The sequence below is a fragment of the Microtus ochrogaster genome, chromosome 21, assembly GCF_000317375.1.
Source record: "Microtus ochrogaster isolate Prairie Vole_2 chromosome 21, MicOch1.0, whole genome shotgun sequence".
Lineage (NCBI taxonomy): Eukaryota > Metazoa > Chordata > Mammalia > Rodentia > Cricetidae > Microtus > Microtus ochrogaster.
Genome location: NC_022022.1, coordinates 33,216,640 through 33,239,161, shown reverse-complemented (window position 1 = coordinate 33,239,161; position 22,522 = coordinate 33,216,640). Strand labels below are relative to the sequence as shown.

General features: G+C 38.8%; 1 protein-coding gene across 2 annotated transcripts in view; it reads left to right on the top strand.

Moving 5' to 3' along the window:
* The window catches only part of Rap1gds1 (Rap1 GTPase-GDP dissociation stimulator 1), a 92,150-nt gene that overhangs the window by 14,222 nt on the left and 55,406 nt on the right, over nucleotides 1–22,522 (top strand). The window contains exons 2-3 of one of the 2 annotated variants that reach the window (XM_005357354.1): nucleotides 15,130–15,252; nucleotides 18,000–18,125. In XM_005357354.1, coding sequence (XP_005357411.1) covers nucleotides 18,005–18,125 — 121 coding nt within the window. In that variant the 5' untranslated portion in view covers nucleotides 15,130–15,252; nucleotides 18,000–18,004. Of the gene's footprint in view, nucleotides 1–15,129; nucleotides 15,253–17,999; nucleotides 18,126–22,522 lie in introns of those variants that run through there. The other variant, XM_005357355.3, reaches the window with a different exon arrangement.

Genomic DNA, 22,522 nt, shown 5'->3' with positions numbered 1-22,522 from the left:
CCCCTCCCTCTATTCCTCTCAGTTGCTCTCCTTGTCTTGCATCTGGATCCACTCCCTTTCTGTCTCTCATTAGAAAAGAACAGGCTGCTAAGAGATACCAATAAAACGTTACAAAATAAAATATAGTAAGATGAAACAAGAACCATCCTGTCAGAGTTGGACAAGTCAAGCCAACAGAGAAAGAAAAGAGCCCCAAGAGGAGGCACAGGAGTCAGAGACCACTTGTTTACACATTCACTGCTACCTGAAAGCTATGGTGTATACACAGAGGCCCTGGTGCACAGCTCTGTCAGCCCATAGGCGCTTTGCTCAGTTGTCTTAAGGGTCCTTTTTTCTTCTGGAGATGCTCTGCTTTTTACTAATGTGGTTCAAGACCTTTGCTTTATAAGTCTCATCTGGTCATTGGGCGTTTGAAAGGACAGCTAACGAAGAAGTTAGCTCTCATTTCAAGTACTTAGTTATAAAATAAATTTGCTTAATTTTGTTTTGATTTCATAATGAAGCAGTTAATATAAATATCTATTAAACTCACTTGCCTGCTTGAAAATTGGAAGTTACATGGGTGGCTTGCATTATATTTTTATTGGAAATGTGATGGTTTACATGAGGTTGACCCTCCTGGGCACAGGTTTTTGAACGGTTGGCCCTGGGTTGTTGGTGCTATGTGGGGAGACATTGGGGCTTTGAGAATTCATCACTTTCCCAGTTCACACTCTGTGCTCCTGCTTGTGATTAAAGATGTGATCTCTTAGTTTCTTGTTCCCGCCACCGTGCCTGCCTCTTGCTGTCATTAGTCACCCTCACATCCCTCAGGAACCGGAAGCCCAGATAAACTTTATTCTGTAAGTTGCTGTTGGCGGTGGTGTTTCTATCATAGCAGCAGAAAAACAAACAATACGGGAGTCAGTGTCCCAGATGGACAGGTACTGCCTGAAGGTTCTCACAGGTGTAATTATTTGGAGATCTTGTTAACACACAGTGCCAGGACCTCTGGCTGCAAGGGTTCGGATTTCTCGGAGCCTGCGATTTGCATTTCTAATGAGCCTTTGGAGAATGCTGATGTGCAAATCTGTGGGTCACACTTGCCGTCACAAGATTTAAATGTAGTTATCTTTTCAGTAGCTAGAAAAGGAGGAGGCTGCCACAGATGAGTCAAAGGAAATACTAAATGTTCTCACAATCTGTTTTCCATGAATAAGATACTGACATACTGTCTAGAGGAATAGGAAAGTACTGAAATAGGCTTTTGAAGAAAAAAAATTGTGAGATTTCATTAAAGTCCATAAAAGTTTTTAATGATTATATATTTATTACTACTGTTTCGTATAAAATGAAAGTAAAATGTTTTCATATGGGGAAGACATAACTCGTTATTTTTAATGTATGAGAACTTAGTGATATATCTAAAGAAGAAAATCATAGGAAAGCATACCTATGACGGTCCAGTTGCATAGAGAGACCTCTTACGTAAAACATTTTTTTCTAAATAATTTCCCTCATTTGAGTATTAACAAACAGACAAGTAAAAGGCCAGAGGTAGCATGTGCTTGTAATCCTGACCCTGGGGAGATGGAGACTGTCCCTCCTGGGCCTGCTGGCTAACCCGTCCAGCCCGTTTGTCTAGTCTAGCTCCAAAGTGAGAGACCCCCTATAAACACAGAAAAGGAAGCCTGTGGATGGCGCCCAATCAAAGAGGCGTCTGGGTGTGTCACTACACTTAAGAGCACACACAAAGCAAGGGGGCTTGAAGTTGGGATGGAGAGGAAAATCCCTTAGAAGGCAGAGGGAAGATCACATAATGGTAAATAATAGAAAGAAAAGAGTGCTTAGGAGAAACGCGATCTTGCTACAGTTCGGGGAACAGGGGCGTGGATTTACCTGTGGTAAAATGCTTGCCTACAATTGTGAAGCCCTGGGATTAGTCCCCAGCACTACAGAAAGAAAACAGCCGAGCTATGGCACACGGCCTTTCGCCTCCCCTGAAGTACCACCCCTCATTGTTATCTAATTTTACCATTTTGAAATAGCACACTAACCTAGTCTCTTGTCAGTCATCCCCTCCTGAAGTCTCAGCAGCAGCAAATAGCCTTTATGAAAAGCATCACTGGAAACTTTTTAGTTAGATTTAATTTATTGTATGTGCTCACACAAGTGCCACACCATGTGTATGGAGATGAACGAACAACTTGTATGAGTCACTTCTTCCACGGTGTGGGCCCCAGCTGTTGAATTCGGGTTTTCAAGCTTAGCACCTGCCCTGCTGCTTGGCTTTGTGCATCAACTACACCAGCTGCCATCATCAGAGAGGGAGGAGCCTCAGTTGAGGAAATGCCTTGATGAGATCCAGTTGTCGGGTATTTTCTCAATTCGGGATCAGTGGGCGAGGGCCCAGTCTATGGTGGGTGGCCTGGGTTCTATGAGAAGGTGGGTTGAGTGGGCCAGGCGAAGCAAGCCAGTAAGCAGCTCCCCTCCATGGCCTCTGCATCAGCTCCTGCCTCCAGGATGCTACCCTGTTTGCGTTTCTGTCCTGGCTTCCTTTAGTAATGAACAGCAATGCTGAAGCATAAGCTATTAGGTTTATTAAAACTCCTTCTTCCCCAACTTTCTTTTTGGTCACGGTGTTTCATCACAGCCGTAGAAACCCTAACTAAGACAGCAGCAAATGCCTTCACCTGAGCCATCTTGCTAGCTCCCTTACCACCCCCAACCTTTGTTTTTATGAGAGGTTCTACTTGTTTTCAACAGTCCCCATACTAAAACCCCCTTTTCTGTTGTTTGTTTGTGAAACAGGGTCTCTTCTTTAGACTGAGATTGGCCTCGAACCTCTGGTCATCCTGCTTTCATCATTTTAAAACATTTTTTATCCACCGCTAATCTTCCTTACAGCTTCTATTCATTTGTCCTGTTTCTAGCTCTTGGATGAATGTATATGTATATTCATTTTTTTTCTAGCCAGACTTCTGTGTTGGGGAACCACTACCTCATCCCTAGTTCCCTCTGTTGGAATACTAGGTTATTGGTATTTAAAGAAAGGTGGCAGCGTGTGTTCCCAGTATATCTGTGACACACTTGCATTCTTATTTGAAAGTACGTGTTGGAAGGATAAAGGTGTTCTCTTTTCCAGGAGCATATTAAGTTCACAAGGGAAGGAATTGACGTGTGCAGATATAAAGGCTGGCAAATTTCGGTTGGCAGAGTGCGCCAGGGGTTAGAGACCCAAGGAGGAGCTCCTGTTACAGTCCAGGTGTGAAAGCAGCTAACAAAAATCTGTCTTGCTAGGGCATCGTCGTCTTCTCTGTGTCTTCAGTTGATGATATGGAGCATACTTCCATTGTAGAGGGTAAATGGGTTTTACTCAACACACACCCATTTAAATGTTAATGTTACCCAAGAGCACCATCATGGAAACATCCAGAATAATGTTTGACCAAATACCTGGAAACTGCCAGTAAGCCAAATTGACAAAAAGAGATTAACTATTACAAGCAGAATATGCATTTCTATTGAAATATGAAAATGGATTATGTGGTATAATTGATGTGTTTTGGAATAATTGCGAGGGAAGAATGCCATGAGAGTGATAACGTTATATACAAAACAATCTGTAATTGATTTTTACTGAGAATTATCCTGACCTACTTTTCAATACTTACTGTTAAATCCCAAAATGAGGTTCCAAAAGGCAGGGTGATTTTTTTTTTAAAGTGGGAACATATGGACTCAGCATCTAGATTTTAGCACACAGTGTTCTTTGAGGTGAATTTATTTTAGATGCTTGTAATTTTCTCTTCCCATAGTCGAATGTTCCATATCTTTCCATTATACTAAAGGAGCAAACAGAATATTTTCCTTTGACTCATAATAACTTACTCATGGAGTGATTATCTTTCCTTTGTGCTGTGTATATGTGGGAAGGAGAGGATAAAAGCAAGGCAGTTTTCTACAGTGATTTCTGAAGGCTTTAAGAATATTTTTGCATATGTTTGCACTTGAAAAATTATGATCTAAGACCCGATCACTGTAATGCAATCTAAAGAAGTTAGTACCTGTGTGAGCTAATGACTAGTAATCCAGTGAAACTTCTGTTCCTGACTTCAGAATCCTTAATGAGCTTGCTAGTATATGCAAGGCCCTAGGCACCGAGGAAAAAAATTGATTAGAGAATTTCTAAAGTATGATAATTTCTTTATGAGTTCAGTGAGAAATAATTACATAATTATAGCGACATCAATAAAGGTAGCTCATTTACTTGATTTTTATTACTCCCTCCTGTAACAATTTATATATTACTCTATTCAAGTATATGTCAGTATGTATTATTTTGTGTTCCTTTTTCATTTCTTTAATTGTAAATACTCAAGGGCATGGATACAGTTCTTTTTATATACCACTAATTGTGTACCACAACACAGTAGTTGGTAATTACCTTAGAGAAATCGGTAGTCTCAATAGATAAGTAATTTTTATTTATTGTTTATTGAAACAATTCTCAGTACATAGCCTTTTGCTGACTGGAACTCTGCTATCTAGCCCAGGCTGGATTTAGATTCTGTACCTTCCTGCCTTGGTCTCTAGTTTGCTGAGATTACAGTTGTGTGTCACTATGCTCTGCTCAAGATAATTCATTTCATTTGTTTTGTTTTTTTAGACAAGGTCTCACGTGTTCCAAGCTGGCCTAGAACACGTTGTTACGTAGCCAAAGATGACCTTGAGCTTCCCGTTCTTGTGCCTCCACTTCTAGAGGGATAGGATTATAAGCACGTTGCTACCATACCCTGTTTCTGCAGTGCTGGGGATCAAACCCAGGGCCTCCTGCATGCTAGGCAAGCACTCTGCCAACTGAGGTTGGATTTTTGTTGTTTTCTTGCTTTTGAGATAGGGTATTTATTATGTAGCTCTGGCTGACCTGTAACTCACTAAATAGACTGTGCTAACCCCTAACCTCACAGAAATCTGCCTTCCTTTGCCTCCCTTGTGTTGGAGAGCTTAAGCATTATTTATATCAAAACAGAAAGTTTGAATTTCAGTAGACATATATTCAAAAGAAAGGTACTATAGAAATGAAAACATGTATAGGAAGAAGTAAAAAGCAGAGTCTTGATAACCTTAGTCCCTAGATTTTATCTTCCTTTTGTCCCAGACTAGACGGCTCCTGGCATGAGACAGAAATTCTGAATTTTTCTTTTAACACCATGCTTGGATTTAGAGGAGAGCCACCATCTAACTCCAAAGCCAGCTTTGATTTTAAGTGAGTTGCGACTGCTATTTTACTGAAAAGTAGGAAGATGTGTATGTTTATGTACTGAAATTTTACCCTGCTAAGTGTATTGGTATCATTAGTCAGATTTCTCTTTGTTTGGTGACTCTTCCTGGATAGCTATCTTTTCTTCTTTAGGCATCTAGAAGTCCAAGGTGTCTCTACTTTTCAGAGATGGGTATTGTCCTGCAAAGACAAGAACAGAATTTTGCCCCAACCCTTATGAAGTTTTCTTATAACCTATAGGATTGTCGCCTCTGTGGATGAGCTGTCATTTCTGTTTATCAGGAGGTTTGTCCTTTGCAAATCGAATCTTGATTTGTTTTGATGGTATCTATAGCTTTTCTTTTTCTGTGGAAACAAGATCAAAGCCCTTCTCCAACGTAGCATATCTCCTGATTTCTATTCTGAGGTCAAGACATACTTGAAATCCTTGATTTAATTCAGAAGTTTTTTTTTTCTATTGTCCAGTGTCTGTCTATAGCTATTGCTCCTTTCTCATTAAGAAATTAAAACATAGCCGGGCGGTGGTGGTGCACGCCTTTAATCCCAGCACTCGGGAGGCAGAGGCAGGTGGATCTCTGTGAGTTCGAGGCCAGCCTGATCTACAAGAGCTAGTTCCAGGACAGGAACCAAAAAGCTACAGAGAAACCCTGTCTCGAAAAAATCCAAAAAAAAAAAAAAAAAAGAAAAAAAAAGAAAAGAAATTAAAACATTAAGAAAATTCAGGGTTAATAAAGCTTTATGCAATCTATTTCTGGATGTCTTTTTCATCCCTTTCTATTTGTTTAACATATCCTTTATAGTTCAGTTTGATCTTTCTGTAACTGCATGACCTGTAGGATTTTTGGTACACATGTAATATGCTCTATATTATAATAAGCAAAAACCTCTTTCATTTTCATAGAAACATAGGCTGGAGCATTGACTGTATTTGTGCAGATATACCCATGATGGCCATAACTTACAGTAAATATGTGATTACTGAATCAGTCATTTCTGAATTCAAAGCAGTTTTCCATTGAAAACCTGAGTAGGAGTTTCCTGATGATAATAATGGGTTGCCTCATTTGTCTCCTTTTGCTCTATACTCATTGGTCTATTGTAGGCCTTTGCCGTATCTTCTACATAACCCAGAAGTTTGGGCCCTTCTATGTGGATGATTTCCAGAATAAACATTATTCCTTGGAACACCGTGTCTACACTCCCTTCTCAGATGGCCTATTCTACCACAATTAAAGCATTTGGTATTTTGATGTCTTTCATACATTTGGAAATCACTTCTCCTACCCAAGCCTCAGTATTGTAGTCAAAAAACTCAACGTTGGCTGTGTGTAGGATCCATTTGTCCACTGGTGTTGATCTTACCTTTAAGGGCCCAAGTGTCTCTTTTCATTCTAAGTTACCATTTTCAAAAGCCAGAGATTCAATGAGTCCTTGTCTAGCTTCTGGATCTGCTACCCCTCTTTCTACAACTTTAGTTAATCTTTGCAAAAAGTCACTAAATGGTTCTCTTGGGCCTTGTATAACTTTAGTTTTTGATTCAGTTCTTTTTCTTGGTTCTTGAATCTTGTCCCATGCATTCAAGGATGCTGTACTGCATAGGGGCAAGATGTGTTTATTGTATGTAGCATGACTATCCAGATCAGCATAAGAGCCCTTACCAAGAATTTTGTATTGGGAGGCCTCAAAAGCTCTGACTGTACCTTGATATTCAAGGACCTTAGCCTCCTCTCTCCAATAACTCTTCCACTGAAGGTGTGGACCATGATCTAGTACAGCTGAGACTAGTTGAAGTCATTCATTTGGAGTAACCTTATTTCTTGAAGCCCATGTATTTTCCAGATTCCTCACATATGGTGAATGCATGTCATGAGATACTACTGTTTGCTTAATATCTTTTAGATCTTTCATATATATAGGCTCCCATTTACATTCTGTATATCCTTTTGGATATTGAGTAATTGCTGATTTTTCAATGATAATAACAGGATAAGTAGCTAAAACTCTTGATAAATCATCTCTGACTCTGAGAGGTACTGGTGATGCTAAGTCTTTACTATTGTCTTTTGCCTGTACCTTGCTTATCAGTTCTGATAATTTCCGCAGTCAATTCAAATCTTTTTATCACTGTTTTTTTTTGTAAGGTCTGAATCTCTTGACTTGTCAATATTCCTAATGATTTCATCAAATCAATTAATTTCTGGTTCTCATCCTGTACATGTGATTCTAAGTTTTCAAATTTTTTCCATTAATGATATCTTCTCATCCTTAGAGATTATTTGGATGGCATGTAGATTACCTTCCAGGAGGGGATGTTCTATATGTTAGCTTGTCATAACTTCTTAACAGATTTTTGATTTTTAATTTCAACAGTGTGAATCCTTTCAGATAATCTCTCAGTACCATTTCATTAACCCATTAACATGGAGTGAATTTTGCCTGTCAAATTAAGGTTATCATTTTCAATGGTATGATTCCTTTCAGCCAACTTCTCATTACTAGTCTGTGAAGTCTATCATTTCTAAAAGTTTCTCATTCTTGACTCTGTTATCAAACCATTTCTTTAAAGATAAGAATTATTGAGCTGATAGCTGCTATGATTTAGAAGATATAAGTCCCAAGTAAGTCATATATCTTTCCTAGAGTTTCATCCATTATAGAAACAAAATGGTTATTAAATTATTGGATGGGAATATATATATATGTGTATATATATATATATACATATATATATATATATATAAGCAAATAACTTACCTCTATTAAAATTCTGGTTTGGTTGAGACTTTTAAGGTGCAATAATGATGTGGGCCAGAAAAACCTGTGGATTTTCTATGCAGATGGAATTTTGTTAAAGAGATGCTAGTCAGGACAGCCGTGCAGCACTTGAATACAGTTTGCAGGAGTCAGGAATCTGTAGTAGCCACATGGGAGCTGCATACACACAGGGCTGGGCGCAAGCCGAGGGACTGCAGGAGCCACAGGAAGCTGTGGAGGGCTGTGGGAAGCCATGTGGGTGCCCTGTGGGGTGGCAGCAAGGACGGGCATGGCAGGAGAAGAGGCTAAGCCAGGGCTGGTGGGAGCTGGGAACATTAGTGCTTCTCCTGATCCCATGTGGCTAAGTTTGGGTTCCAGTTCCTAGAGCTGGAATTCCAATCCCAACTCTGGCCTGGGCTGGGGGCTAAAAAGCCTCAGGCAAACAGCTTTTTTGTAAATTTGTGTCCCAAAAGTTGACCATCAATTAAAGCATGATTAATAAAATCTCAGAGAAAGAAATTGGGCTTCTACCTGAAGATCCAAAAAGTAAAGCAAGCCGGGCGGTGGTGGCGCACGCCTTTAATCCCAGCACTTGGGAGGCAGAGGCAAGTGGATCTCTGTGAGTTCGAGACCAGCCTGGTCTACAGAGCTAGTGCCAGGACAGGCTCCAAAGCCACAGAGAAACCCTGTCTCGAAAAACCAAAAAAAAAAAAAAAAAAAAAAAAAAAAGTAAAGCAGCCTGCCACTGGTTCTTACTTCTACATCAATGCAAAATGGCCATCCTGGTTCCGGGAATCTCAGAATGAGACTGAGACTAAGAGCTGTTTCCTTCCATTTTATAATCCTCTCTAGGGCTGGGATTAAAGTCATGCACCACTGGAATTAAAGGTGTGTGTTACCACTGCCTGTTCTGTAAAGCTGACCAGTGGGACCGTTTTACTCTCTGATCCTCAGGCAAGTTTTATTTATTAAAATACAAATGAAATGCCTGTACAACTGTAACCACAGTCTCAACAGCATATTTAGATTATACTTATTTGATCTTGTCTCTTCTCAAAATGGTGAGGCTCACTTGTCTTATTAATATATACAGCTGTCAGCATTTTACCAAGTGATTCTTTGGCCACACTAAAATTAGTTGTTTTTAATATTCAGATGGCTATAATGTACATTTTTTATCCACTCTCTCGTCTCTATTTTGTTAGTCCCCTGTAGTTAGTTCCCCTAGACCATTTTTGCTTTGTATAACATACATAACTAAAAAGATCTAAGAACCACAAATGAGAGAAGACATGGTATTTGTCTTTATGACTGTGGCGTAATTCACATAATATGGTCATCTACAGCTGTATCCATTTTCCAACAAGTGACATGACATTCTTTATGGGTGAGAAACAAATTCCATTGCGTATGTATGCCACATTTTCTTAATCCATTCCTTTGGTGTTAGACACCTTCTGAGTTGGTTTGTAGCAGCTGTTACGAATGGTACCAGGGTGAGCATTAATTAGTGTGCAAGTATTCCATGATGGGCTAGGTTGCTGTCTTTCCAGTAAACACCCCAGGCTTACAGGTAGCTGGACCAAATAAGCATCTGTCTTGAGATTTTTTGGGGGGGACATCCATACTGACTTACACATTCCCACCAAGTGTGTATGAATGTTCCTTTTCACCCATGTCTCCAGTATTCCAGCATCTTTTTTGTTGTCTCCTTAAATAACGTATGCCCTTCTGACTGGGCTGAGGCAGAATTAGTGTAGTTTTGATTTGTATTTCTCTGATAGTAGGTAGATTGGACTTTTTTCATATATTTATTGCCCATTGTCTCTGCTTTTCTCTTGTGTGTGTGTGTGTGTATGTGTGTATGCACACACACATTATACTTGCATGTGGAGGCTGGAGGCTGACACTGGATGTTTTCTCTTGATCATCCATCACTTTATATTAAGGCAGACCTTGTTGATCCTGAGCTCACCTATTCTGGTTGCTGAGGTGGGATGCCCTCTTTATGTTGTGAATATGTTTTATTGCCATTGGTTAATAAAGAAGTGCTTTGGCCTATGGCAGGGCAGAATATTGCTAGGTGGGAAAGACAATGCAGAGAGAAAGAAGGCGGAGTCGAGGGAGATGCAAACAGCTGCCAGAGAAGCAAATAGAAATTGGTTAATTTAAGTTGTGAGAACTAGTTAATAATAAGCCTGAGTGAATAGGTCAAACAGTATGCAATTAATATTAAGCTTCTGAGTGACTGTTTTAAAGGAGGCTTCGTGACCAGGTGGGATGAGAAACCTCCAGCTACAGGTTGCCATCGCTGCCTGGCTTGTTTGAACGTTTTGGAGACCTGAATCCAGTCCCAGTGCTTAGCAGCAAGTGTTTAATCTACTGAGCAGTCTCCCCGGCCCTTTATTGAGTGTTTTGTTTTTAATTTTATCTTTCGAAAGCCATTGTTCATTTCATTCATCCATGTATTGATTTGGATGATTTTGTTTCATTTCTTAGTTAGTTTTTGTAAGTTCTTTGAATATTTTACGTATTAACAGTCTGTTGTATGTGTAGTGAGCAAAATTTTCTGTGGGATCAGAACCAAGCAGGTCCCTCAAGGATTCAAGCTCCAGGGATGCCCAAGGCTGTCTGTAATGTCTTAATGACTGTCATGGTTGAGGGTACCATGGGTGCAACAGGTCAAGGACCCTCCTCCTAGCTCTGCTCTCAAACTGGGCCAATCAGTGTTTTCTGTGTCTGTCCTACCCACTACCACCTATAGCACGAATTCTAATTGGTGTTAATAATAAAAACCCAGATTCAGTTGTAAAGGTTAATGCTGAAGATCAGAGAAGCAGAGCGCCAGCCACTAGAGAGCTCTTTTCCCTCTACCAGTGTTCAGACTGAAGGGGCGACCCTGTCCTCAGACTGCTTCTCCAGACTCCCCATTTGTTTCCGTGGACCTCAGACTGCTCTGAACTTCTGCTTCCTTTGTCCTTATATGCCTTTCTCTGCCCAGCCGTACCACTCCAGTCTGCACCTCGCTAGTGCAGGGATGAAAGTTGTGGGATCCCAAGTGCTGTGATTATCCAAAGGTGGGCTCTGTTTCTCTTTTAGACAATTCAATTTTGTGTAAGCCAGAGTGGCCTTGAACTCCCTCTGCCTCTGTCTCCCAATTCCTGGGATTAAAGTTGTGTGCCTCTAGTGGCTTGTCTCTGCACTCTGATCTTCAGGCAAGTTTAAAATACAAATAAAATACCACTACACCCACCCCATCCCCAACTCTGCTTGCCTCTGTCCCTCCTAAACCACACCATGGCTGAGGACCCAGACATCACCCCTTACATATAGCATCCTTGTTTACATCTTAAGTGATAAGAACATTTATCTCCTTTTTTTAACTTTTCTCAAAATTATAGTAATATCAATGTTTAGTGATTTATCTTAAAAAACAAAGTTTTCTGTGTTCCTTGTGATTTTTTTTTTTTTTTTTTGGTTTCCCCTGGAAACAGGAGTAAATATCTCATCACTGACTTACCGTAGTATGTGATACTATTTCCTTCAGTTCTTGAATTACTCCTTTTAGATCCCTAGATTCTTGGGAAGCAGAATATAATCTTGTTAAGCTCACTATAAATATTGCTAAATTGAGAACTTTAAGGAGTCCTGCAGATGGCAGATTTCTGTAGCTTTGTTTACTTCCTATTTTCCTCCAGAGTATCTGATGGTAGAGTGCAGATGGATCTTTATCTGGAAATGCTTCTTTGCTGTTAATATATCCAATCGTCGCCGTGAGTCCGGAATGAGGAAACCCACTTTTCTCGGGGACCATTTCTTCAGTAATTCCTTTCCCCTCTGAGCTAGGCAGTATAGTTATGGACTCTGCTTTCCCACAGTGGTTAGCACAGTTTCTCATGGTGTTTACTTACAGATAAATGCCTTTTGTCATTTTACCCTACCGCTGCCAATCTTCAGTAGTCTTTTTTTTTTAACCTAATTAGTGATAATTTTAAAGAGTCAGAACTAACAGTGATGATTTCCAACTGCAGTTTTGACCACAGCTTATGTTACCCCTAGGATGGAAATAATAAGACTGTCAAGTTATCTGCTGCAGCTTTATAGAGTGAGTCTCACAGCTTAATCATTTAGTAAAACCCGTTTCTATAGTTAAATAAGTGGGTCTTTTGTTCTATTACTTCTTCATACTTTCTTCCATGAGAGAGAGAATCCACTCTGCATAGTACTTGATTACATAAGGATAATAGTGTGCATACTATTTCCAAATTCTTGATTTCTTTCTCATCCATCTATTCTGCCACTTACTTGGGCCGTGGTTGTGGGAGGTTGTGTCACAGCGAGAGGCTTGCACTGTTTAGTCGTGTCTTTCCCATGCCCTGACACTCAGCTCTGGCACTCATCTTTAAATTAGAGTTAAAATGAACCATGCATGGATAACGTGCAGTCAACATTTGCCTCCATGCACTCATGCCTGGGTATCCAGGCTGGATGCTGTCAGAGGCCAGATGCCTGCTGTCAGCCTGGCTTGAACAGATGGTGGGTTAGGCCCCCGGGGCTGCCTGACCCCATGTTTTCAGCTGTAGATCCTCTAGCAGTTGTCAGAAGACAGGGCATTGTAACATGGTAAAATCACTTCACCGCTCTCTGGCTTGGTGGAGGTGTGTGTGTGTATGTGTCTGTCTGTCTTTCTGCACATACACGTAATAGATTTAGGTGTCAGGTTTCCTGGTGGTACCTTAAAACTTACACTCTTGTTGGAGATGCAGAATGAAAGCATATACTGGAAGACTGCTCAGAATCCCGGGTACGCGAGGAACACATGAAATAGCAGTTTCTAATTTTTTTGACCCAAACCTTTGATGAAAAATAATATTTGATAGGAACTGGAGGTGTAGCTTCATAGTAGAGTCTTTGCGTGTGAAAAGCTCTGGGTTTGGGTTCCATGTAGCAAAAGCAGAATGTGTGTTTGTGTACATGTGCGTGCATGCACATACTCACACCCATGAACATGTCCATATGTACAGTCATATTAACACATACATAATTTAACCCAAAACATAAAATACCTGGTAGATTAATATGTGCATTTTTAATTCTTTTGTTGTTGTGACTGATAATCCTTATTTCTCTGTCCAGAATAAAGTTTTAGATCTCCCTGATAGATCGGAACCTACAGTTTGAAAAACACTATTTAGGGACTGGTAAGGTCGCTCAGTGGGTAAAGGTGCTTGCCACCAAGCTTGATGACCTCGCCTTAATCCCTGAAACTCTCAGGGGGAAAGAAGACTGACCTCCAGTAAGTTCACCTCTGATCCCACACACACACTGATGCAAGAGTGAACATACACATACACACATAAAAATTAGTAAATGTAAAATGTCTTGAAAGCCAAAAAAAACCCCACTAATTTTAGTGTTAAAGAAATATATTTTTGTGTACTTTCATGAGTTATTTGAGTAAAATGATTTTCCTACTCCACTTTTCATGTCACCTGTCTTTTATGAAATTCTTGTATTTTCTATTACTTATCTGCTCAAAGATCTACAGGAAAAGGCATTATAGTCAACCTTTATTTGGCAATTTTAATCATTTCTCGTCAGATATAATATTTAGGGGATTTTCTTTATTTCTGTCATCTAGATAACTCTATTGCCTTTTGGTTTAATAGATTGTTTCAATGGTTGGTACATGAAGGAGCTTGTTTTTGCTTTTGTTTATCTAATGTTTCTCTGTTTAATTCTATGTGTCTTTCACATACTGTATTTTGATCCCATTCATTCCCTGTGCCTTTGAATCTGCTTTCTGCCCTCACCCCCTACAAACAAACAAAATTCAAGAAAAAGGAAGAAAATAAAATGAAAAAAAAAATAGGGACAAAATTAAAAAGTGTCATCATGAAAGCTACAGTGCCACTCAACAAGCCACACCCTGCACCCCCTTGTCCATGCATCTCTGCTTGCAAGTGTCATTGCAAAGAGTCATTGATCTGGCTCAAGGCCCCTGTTCTCTACTGCACAGTCCATGCTGGGCCCCCACTAGGAATCTTCATGGTCGTCCCGCTGCTGCCCAGAGTTGTGGAACTCCTGCAGCTTTGGGTCTGTGGGTCAGGTCCCTTCGCATGCTCCAGCAGATCATACATGGGGTGGATGTTGGGACAGGGCATGTCATAATCCTGGGTCTGGGCCTGGCTGTAGGGTTGACCCACAAGATGGGCAATGAAGACCGCTCGCCCACAGTCACAGTTTCGGGGCTGACCCACCCACACCTGCTTACAAGGTTGGCTTTGTTGTGCTGCCCTGCAGAGGTGTGGGCCTGCTCTCTTGAGCGCTGCAGCTGATGGGGGTCAGGGATGGCTCTCCCACTCTTATGACCACAGGGCCGGTTCTCCCACTGCCTCCAATGTTAATAGGCTTGAGAGGAGAGTATTTTTCCCCGTCCCAGGTTGCCATAAGACAGATGGGTAATGGGGACAGCTTTTCCATGGTCACAATTTTGGGTTGTTTTTTCATTTAGGGGTCTTTAGGGAAAGCAGTCAGGAACGTTTGAATCTCTGTATCACCTTGCCGAGTTTTGAATATCATGGAGATTATTTCCTATTTCTTTATATTAATAGTGATTCTAATGAATTGTATTAAAAATGTGGTCATCATATGGAAGTATGTGATCTTACCTATCGTTCAGTACATAAAAATTATATGAGGTATAGGTTTTACTCATAATTGCTATTTTCAAGTTACCTTTATAGGGAACCATAAAAAATACATAAAATTATATTAGTATAGCTCTAAGAATTTACAGAGATGTAGAAAAAAGCATTTCTGTTCCAAATTGATACCTTTGAAACTAAAACTCAAACTAAGACAGAGCAAGAAAGCTCCCATTGTAGTCTGACTAGAGGCAGACAAAATGGTGCTGTAGTGAGCTCTGAAGATGAAAGCAGGGTACAAACAGCGCATACAGCAAAGGCCATTAATGTAAATGGTTTGACGTATAGCAAACCAGCTTTTATTATGGATAAGGAAAGTTCTTGAGTAATTTATTTTTGTTTAAATAGTTCATGTTTGCATTACAGAGTTTCATGGAAGCCCCCCCCCCCTTCTTTCTCTTTCAGACACAGAAACAAGTGAAAAAATACAAGGAAGTGGAATACTTGAGTTATTTGCAAATCTGTTGACACCACAGTCTTCCTGCACAGCCAAAGTAGCCAACATCATAGCAGAAGTAGCCAAAAACGGTGAGGTTTTCATCCAGAATTTTCTACTCGGAACATCTTCAGTTTTACACCTTGCTTGCCAGTGTGTTTTACTGTGTTTTGATTTCATAGAGTAGACTTTTTCTACTTCTACTTTCTTTGACTTTATGTTACTATTGTAGATGACTCTTGCAGTTATTTTCTTTATATGTTTGCACTTATTCAGAGTAGACTAAAGGGAAGCTACTATTTGTCTCCATTGCTCTCCTATCCTTTCTTAGATTAGGTCTGAGAGATTAGTGTCACTTGCTTGTCCATCTCATCTCAGGGAGCTGGGTTTTCTGCTCTGTGTTGGTTGCTGGTGTACCCACAGAGCCTACTGCTTTTCTCCCCCCGCCCTTCAGTTTTGCATGTTTTCAGCTGACAATTGATAGCAACAGTACAGTTGCAATGTATGGAAAACAGATATTCGTTTTTCCACTCTTGCTTCCATAGAAAACAATTATGTTTTCAGTTCTCTACTGAAAGCCCTTTGGGGAAGAAAAATGATAATATAAATTACATAATACTCAATTGTGTGTTATAAATATATATACACACACACATACAGATTCCTTGGAAGAAATATTCCAGGAGCATTTTACATAATTTTAATTTAGTCAGTTTTGGCAAACACCAAACAAATAAGTAAAGCAACCTTTGAGCATAAGGGAGACTCTCATAGTTATAATAATATTTAATATGTTGCAGTTGGACAGAATTTGGTATTATGCCTTTTATTCTAACATGTTTTTTTAGATCAATACTTTTCACAGGAAATTTAAAAATTTCTGATTTCATTTGAGTAATTACCATGCTAATTGATTTTGCAAAGAACTATTGTTTGAGCAGGGAAAACAGTGTACATTTATGTAAATTACCAAAATGGAACTGGCACAAAACACTTCCCTTATTTAAAGCTCATCAGAATGCCTTTCAAGTGTCAGTGAGCTTCTGTATTGGTAAATCACATTTGATTGTCTACTGAAAACTGGTTCTCTATGATTTATATGCCATCATCTAAGATACTGACCTGGCTTGAAAATGGAGCCTCCCAGGATGCTATTTGTTAACTTAAACTCTTTTTATACAAAGCAGCTTGGGTTTTTAAGATAAGTAATTTATTTTTAATCTCATCAGAGTCCCAGTGTAGATTTTGAGAATTCAGAAGACAGGCTTCATTTTTTATCATAAGCTCTCTTTTTCCTTATAACATGCATTCTGTATACTCATGGTAGTTCTGCTAGCAGAGGTTTCCTCTAAGGTGCCATGGAGGCTGCTGGCTGAGTCCTAAAGACAGAGCAGAATGCTAAGCGTCACACTCTCAGTCAGGCTAATGAAAGGCGTATTCCTCTACTAGTGAGAATAATGGGCATATTTGCATGTTTATTGCACAATAACCTCATTGTTTTCTTTTTTTAAATAAAAATCCATATTTTACTCTTTTAAGTTTCATATTTAAACAATATTCAATGAAATTATCTCAGCTGTTGTAAGCTAGGTATAGCTCGGTGAAAAAGAAATGGACACCTGTCTTTAATTGATTGCATGTTAATTTAACAGTTGAGATCTATAGATATTTCTGAAATAAGCATCAGTGTGAAAGGAAGCCCATGAGAAAGTGGACGATGTTGTCTCCTTAGTTCATGGGTATCTATAACATAACTCCTTTTTCTTAGGATAGTCTGCATTATTAAAACTGTTGATGAAAAATTTAGAGGTTAGCTTTTGAAGTAGAACAGTAATCTCAACCGTGGGAGTTTAAATTGCAGGAAGAGATGCAGTAGGCATGAAACCCTTCAGGCGGAGGGTCTGCCTCTGTCACAGCTATCAAAAAGGGTAATGTTTTGAGAATTTTTCAATTAAGAAAAAGAGAAAGATTGTTTATGAGGATACACATGGGCTCTTTGGAACCAACACAAACTGTGGAGTGGACCCTCTTGAAAGTGGGAGTGAAATGTTGGTCATTTGTTTGTTCATCAGCGCATTCTGATAGTGAGTCAGGTCTGAAAGGTTAACGCGAATACCGGATTTTGGAGAATTTTCATCAACTGCCTTTCTTTACTGTAATGGTGTCACTGAGAGTCAGTAAACAGACAACGGTAAGCTATAAAGATGAGGGAAAAACAGATTTGAATGACAAGAAAGCACAATTTTTGCTGGCTAGACCTGTGAATGTGTACATGTAAAAAGAGCAGGGATGAGTGACCCTTAAAATGGGTGTTAATAAAGAATAAGAATAGAGATGAGGAATTCAGGATTCCTCTAGGCCTTAGCAATTGAAAAACCTTTAAAAATGATTCATTGGAACATTTGTTTTTCACTTTGAACTTGCAGAGCGCCTAGAGTAATAATTGGACTGTTTGATAGCTTGGTTTATAGCCTATCTGTCCTTCCGTTATCATGTTCTCTGGAAGAACACACCCACCACCACGTACTGTTTCCAAACACACCAGTCATTCTCAGAAGACAGTGACAGCTTTAGCTGTGATAAAAGTTAATTAACGATACTATTGGTTTGTGGCGGAGACCGACAACAATGGATAATACAATACTGTTCATTTTTGTGCACTTGTTTCCCTCATCAGGTGTATAATGGTGTTGTAGCAGTGGACTTTTGAACAGAAATGTGTTCTTCAAATAGTTTTGCTTTGAGTATTTCAATAGTACGTGTTTATTTTATTATGGGAGATGATGTATGTACAATACGTATCTTTCACAGTCTAATTAAGTGTGTCTCTCCTTTTCAGAATTTATGCGAATTCCATGTGTAGATGCTGGATTGATTTCACCACTGGTGCAGCTGTTAAATAGCAAAGACCAGGAAGTGCTGCTTCAGACGGGCAGGGCGCTAGGAAACATATGCTACGATAGCCGTAAGTGTTAAGACCGTGGGAATACGTCTGCCATTTTTTTTTAATAATTATGATTTTCAGATTAGTTTCAATTTGTTGTTTGGACTGACTTTTCTAGATGGGCCAGTAATCTTTATCTCTGCTTATATTGCAGAACTGATAGAAAGTTGGGTCATCATATTCTTAACTATGACATTATAGGAAGTAAATTACCCTGTTTTCACAGGAGGTATTTCCTAAGTAAAATACATTACTAAAACTGAGACATTTAAGTTTAGCAAAAATTCCATTTACACATCTTTAAATTAGGCCTTACGAAGTATTATCTAAAATGAAAATACTTAAAAGTTTAATGAATCGCCATTCAATAAAACCATTCATAAAAACCATCATCTCAAAAGCTAGAGAGGCCCACTGCATTTGCACTGGCTCCATTCCACTTTGTTACATCATCGCCATCCTTACCACCTCCTGGAGCACGGTTCTAGACAGAGTGAGCAAGACTCTGTGTGCCGAGTTACTGCCAGCAACCGCAGTTTCTACTTCTTGTCTCATATACGCAGGAATCCTCTGAGTTTAAAGCTGGATGTGGTGACAGAGGCAGGAGGTTCATGAGTTCAAGGCCAACCTGATGTATACAGCAAGCACTTACTTCAACAGACAAAAACCAGAGACTTTCAGTATATTAAAATTAACTAGGCATATTTCAGTTTTCCACAGATTTTTATTTTTTGAAACAGAAAACCAAACACTTATTCAAATTTTATACCACCTAAAAATTCGGTTATATTTCTACAGCTGGCGTAGTTTTGCCACATGTTCCCTGTTGGGTCCATTCCGCAAGTGAGTTAGTTGTATTTTACTGTGAACACTAAATATTTGGCTTTTTAAAATATATAACAGAGACTGCTATAAAATGTGATTTATATCTATGAAGCAGATAGAGTGAGACCATATACACATTTATTGCAGAACAGAAAGAAACCCTAGTTATTAGCTGTAATTGTTCTGTAGCATTATCCCCGTTATTCGCGTTCATTGCTCTTTATTGTGTGTGATGATGTCCAGGACATCTTAAAGTCAAATTTAGCTTCCATTTTCCAATCCTTGATGTTGCATATGAAGTTACGTGTGTTCTGCTCTGTTCTTATTCTCTGTATCTTAAGGTATTATCTTTATTTACAAAACGCTAGTTCTTCGTGTTTGTAATTTTGCATCGTGTGTGTGTGTGCATGTTTGTGTGTGCTTGTATATATGCATGTGTGTGTGTGCACGCATGTGTGTGTGTGCACGTATGTGTGGCTTTTATTTGGCACCATAGATTGTGATCTCAGCTCTCAAAAATTATTCATTTAAATAGAAATTGCTGCACACAGTGGCAGCTACAGGATGGTTTGTGCACGTGCAGAGGGCTGTGTATCGGGGTTTGCATTCCTGCTCTTGTGTGTGTGCTGAAGAATTTAAAGCTTCCAAAAGTATTCTGAAATGATTCAGCTTAATTATTCTTGAATAATTTTTTCCTTCAAACATGGGAGTTATTTCCTATTGTGACTCTTTTGTCCTGGAGTTTCACTTTGTAATGCCGAAGCAGAAGATGCTCTGGGATCTCTCGCCTGGTTCTGCTATGGTTTCTATGCACACACTGTCATTTATTTCCTATGAATTCTAAAGAACCTTGAAGTCAGGGTGGAAAATGTCAAAATAATAAGGTAGTCTGATGGAACTGGAGTTCACTGTGATAGTATATACAGTCTGTGCCTTTGTCTTGTGTAATAGAAGGTAGGGCATTTTACTGGCATGCTTCAGGCTGTGACATTAATTTTTTTTTCATTTATGTAGAAACATTCGTAACTACTTCATCCTTTGAGGACTTTAGTGGAAATTATACTTAAATCGATAACTGAATATCGTGAGTGCTCAGCACTGGCTAAGAAAAATGAAGGTGGCCGTCTTCCAAAATAACATAAGTGATTTAGTACTGTAAATCATGTGGCAATGTATTCGTTGTACTGTGTTTGCCTACCTTTTAGGACTACTTTCTAATTCTTTTATTTTAAATTAAATTTATGTCAACTTCTTAGTGCTTCCTCTGGAATTATTCTAGAAAAACTAGAGTTTACACTTAAATTCTAAGTAATGAGAGTATAATTCAATACTATTTAATTATTTGTGAATTTATTTGAAATGCAGTGATTATTTTTTAATTTGTGATAATTAGAATTTTAAGAAACCTGAAAGGGTTCCCCGAAAAAGATTACAATGGCTTCTATTTTACCTAATCAATCATTCCCCCTTTATCAAGAAAATGATCCTTTTTTTGAGAGAGAACAGAAAATATTACATATTAGTAAATTTCAGAGACATGCTTCTTTAAAATACAGCATATTTTAAAGTTACCAAATTTAACCTGTCAGACCAATTAGGTGAGTTGTATTAGGTGCTCCAGATGAATATGTTTTTAGTATTCAGGGCGGTAGTAGGTGTGCGGTAGATGGGAAACCAGCATTTACAGAGGTTACTGTAAGCAACTCACTGTTGGAGAAAAACTGAGGTGTGTGTGTGTGTGTGTGTGTGTGTGTGTGTGTGTGTGTGTGTGTGTGTGTACGTACATGCACGTGTGATAGACATTTGTTAACATACCTTAGCTAACAGCTTATTTGAAAGAAATAACCATAAAATTCATGGAACTCTAACAAAGAAGTAGGTCAGGCTTCAGATTTAGTCCCAGCCTTGTCAGTTCCCATTATAAGTGCTCTCCCTAAATGGAAGGAAACGTCCTTATGTAACCCCACACCAGGAAACAGCCAACACGTCTAACAAACGGATGAAGGGCTGTGTTGCTGATGAACCTTCTGAATCCATCTCCCTTTTGTATGTGTAGGTGGGGGAAAAAAAAACACCAATTGGGAACATTTCTCACTTAAAATTGTTGAGATTGTTCCTTCCATATAGCCTCCAAGGCATTTCATATTATGGATTCTTTTTTCAAAGCATCCAAATAGACTTTTGATGCAAGCAACATTTTAAAATTTGTGTGCCAGAGTAACCATTTTTGAGAAGTTTGACATCTTTTAAAGAAGACAGAAAAATTATATTTCAGTTCGGAAGGAGATCAGCAAAGCTGTGTGCGTTTTAGAACCTGCTCAGGAATGAATGCTGTTTTAAACAGAAAAGTAGTAGTATATTTCAGAAATGTGTGCACAGCTCCTTCAAGGCTGATGTTTAAAATCTAAGAGAATGATTGCCTTACTTGGATTTTTTTTTGTAGCATTCCTTATTTCCATTGCTTCTTTGCATTTATATAGAACTACAAATATTTAAAATTTCTGATGTGATTGTATATTCCTACAGCTCTCAAGGTCCACAGTAATGTCTCATCTGCATTTGTCAGGGATACATTGGTTATTGGAGACTTGAGTTGCTGTTTGTTGATATTATTGCTTGAGTTCAGGAAGTAGCATTTGATATTGCTAGTTAAAAGATGTGACTAGGGGCTAGCAGAAATTGATTACATAAAATTAAATACATATCCTTTTTATATAAAGAGCAAGATTAACACATTAATCCAAATTTAAAATTAAATATGCTATATAGTACTAAAACAGTACTTGCTATTATATAATCCTATTATTAGAATGTTAAGCATATTTAAGAGTCTTACATGATGTACGGCCTCACTAACACAGAAAATTATAGTCCCACTTCCTGAATGAATGAAATAGCCAAAATGAGTTAGAATTCAGGCTTGCCAAAGGCATTGTTTGCAAAGTGAAATAAATACTACTTATTTAATCAACTTCAAGTATACCAAAAAAATTAGTCAAATACACACATGTACTCATTTGTATGTTAATGTGTTACATGACTGATTGCTGTGTAGATAGGGGCGTGTAGCATACATATAAATGTGCAGAGGTAGACTTTAGGTGTTTTTCTCTACAGGGATCCTGATTACCTTGAGACAGTTTTTCTTCCTGAACCAAAATCTTGCTGTTTAGACTAGGCTTGTTAGGCAGTGAGCTGCCAGCATCCAGCTGTCTCCATCCCACAATGCCAGAGTCACAGGCACCTGTAGCCATGCTCTGCTTTTTCAGTGGGCCTTGGGGATTGGCAGTCAGGACCTCTTGCTTACTAGGCCTGCTCCACTGTTATATTATTTTTATATACAGACCAAATAATCTCATTTTAACTGCAAATGCAGAGAAATAATAATAGGTAGAAGTGTTTTATTCTGAAAGTTGGTTAGATGAATATAGGGTAGAAATGCTTTGAAATTATGCAGGTAATCAATATTTACACCAGCTCTGTCAAATAGACAGAGCTATTTATTTATATTAATATTATAATATTAATATTATATTAATTATATTAATATAAATATTAATATTTATGCTGGCCCTTGGAAATATTTATGTCCG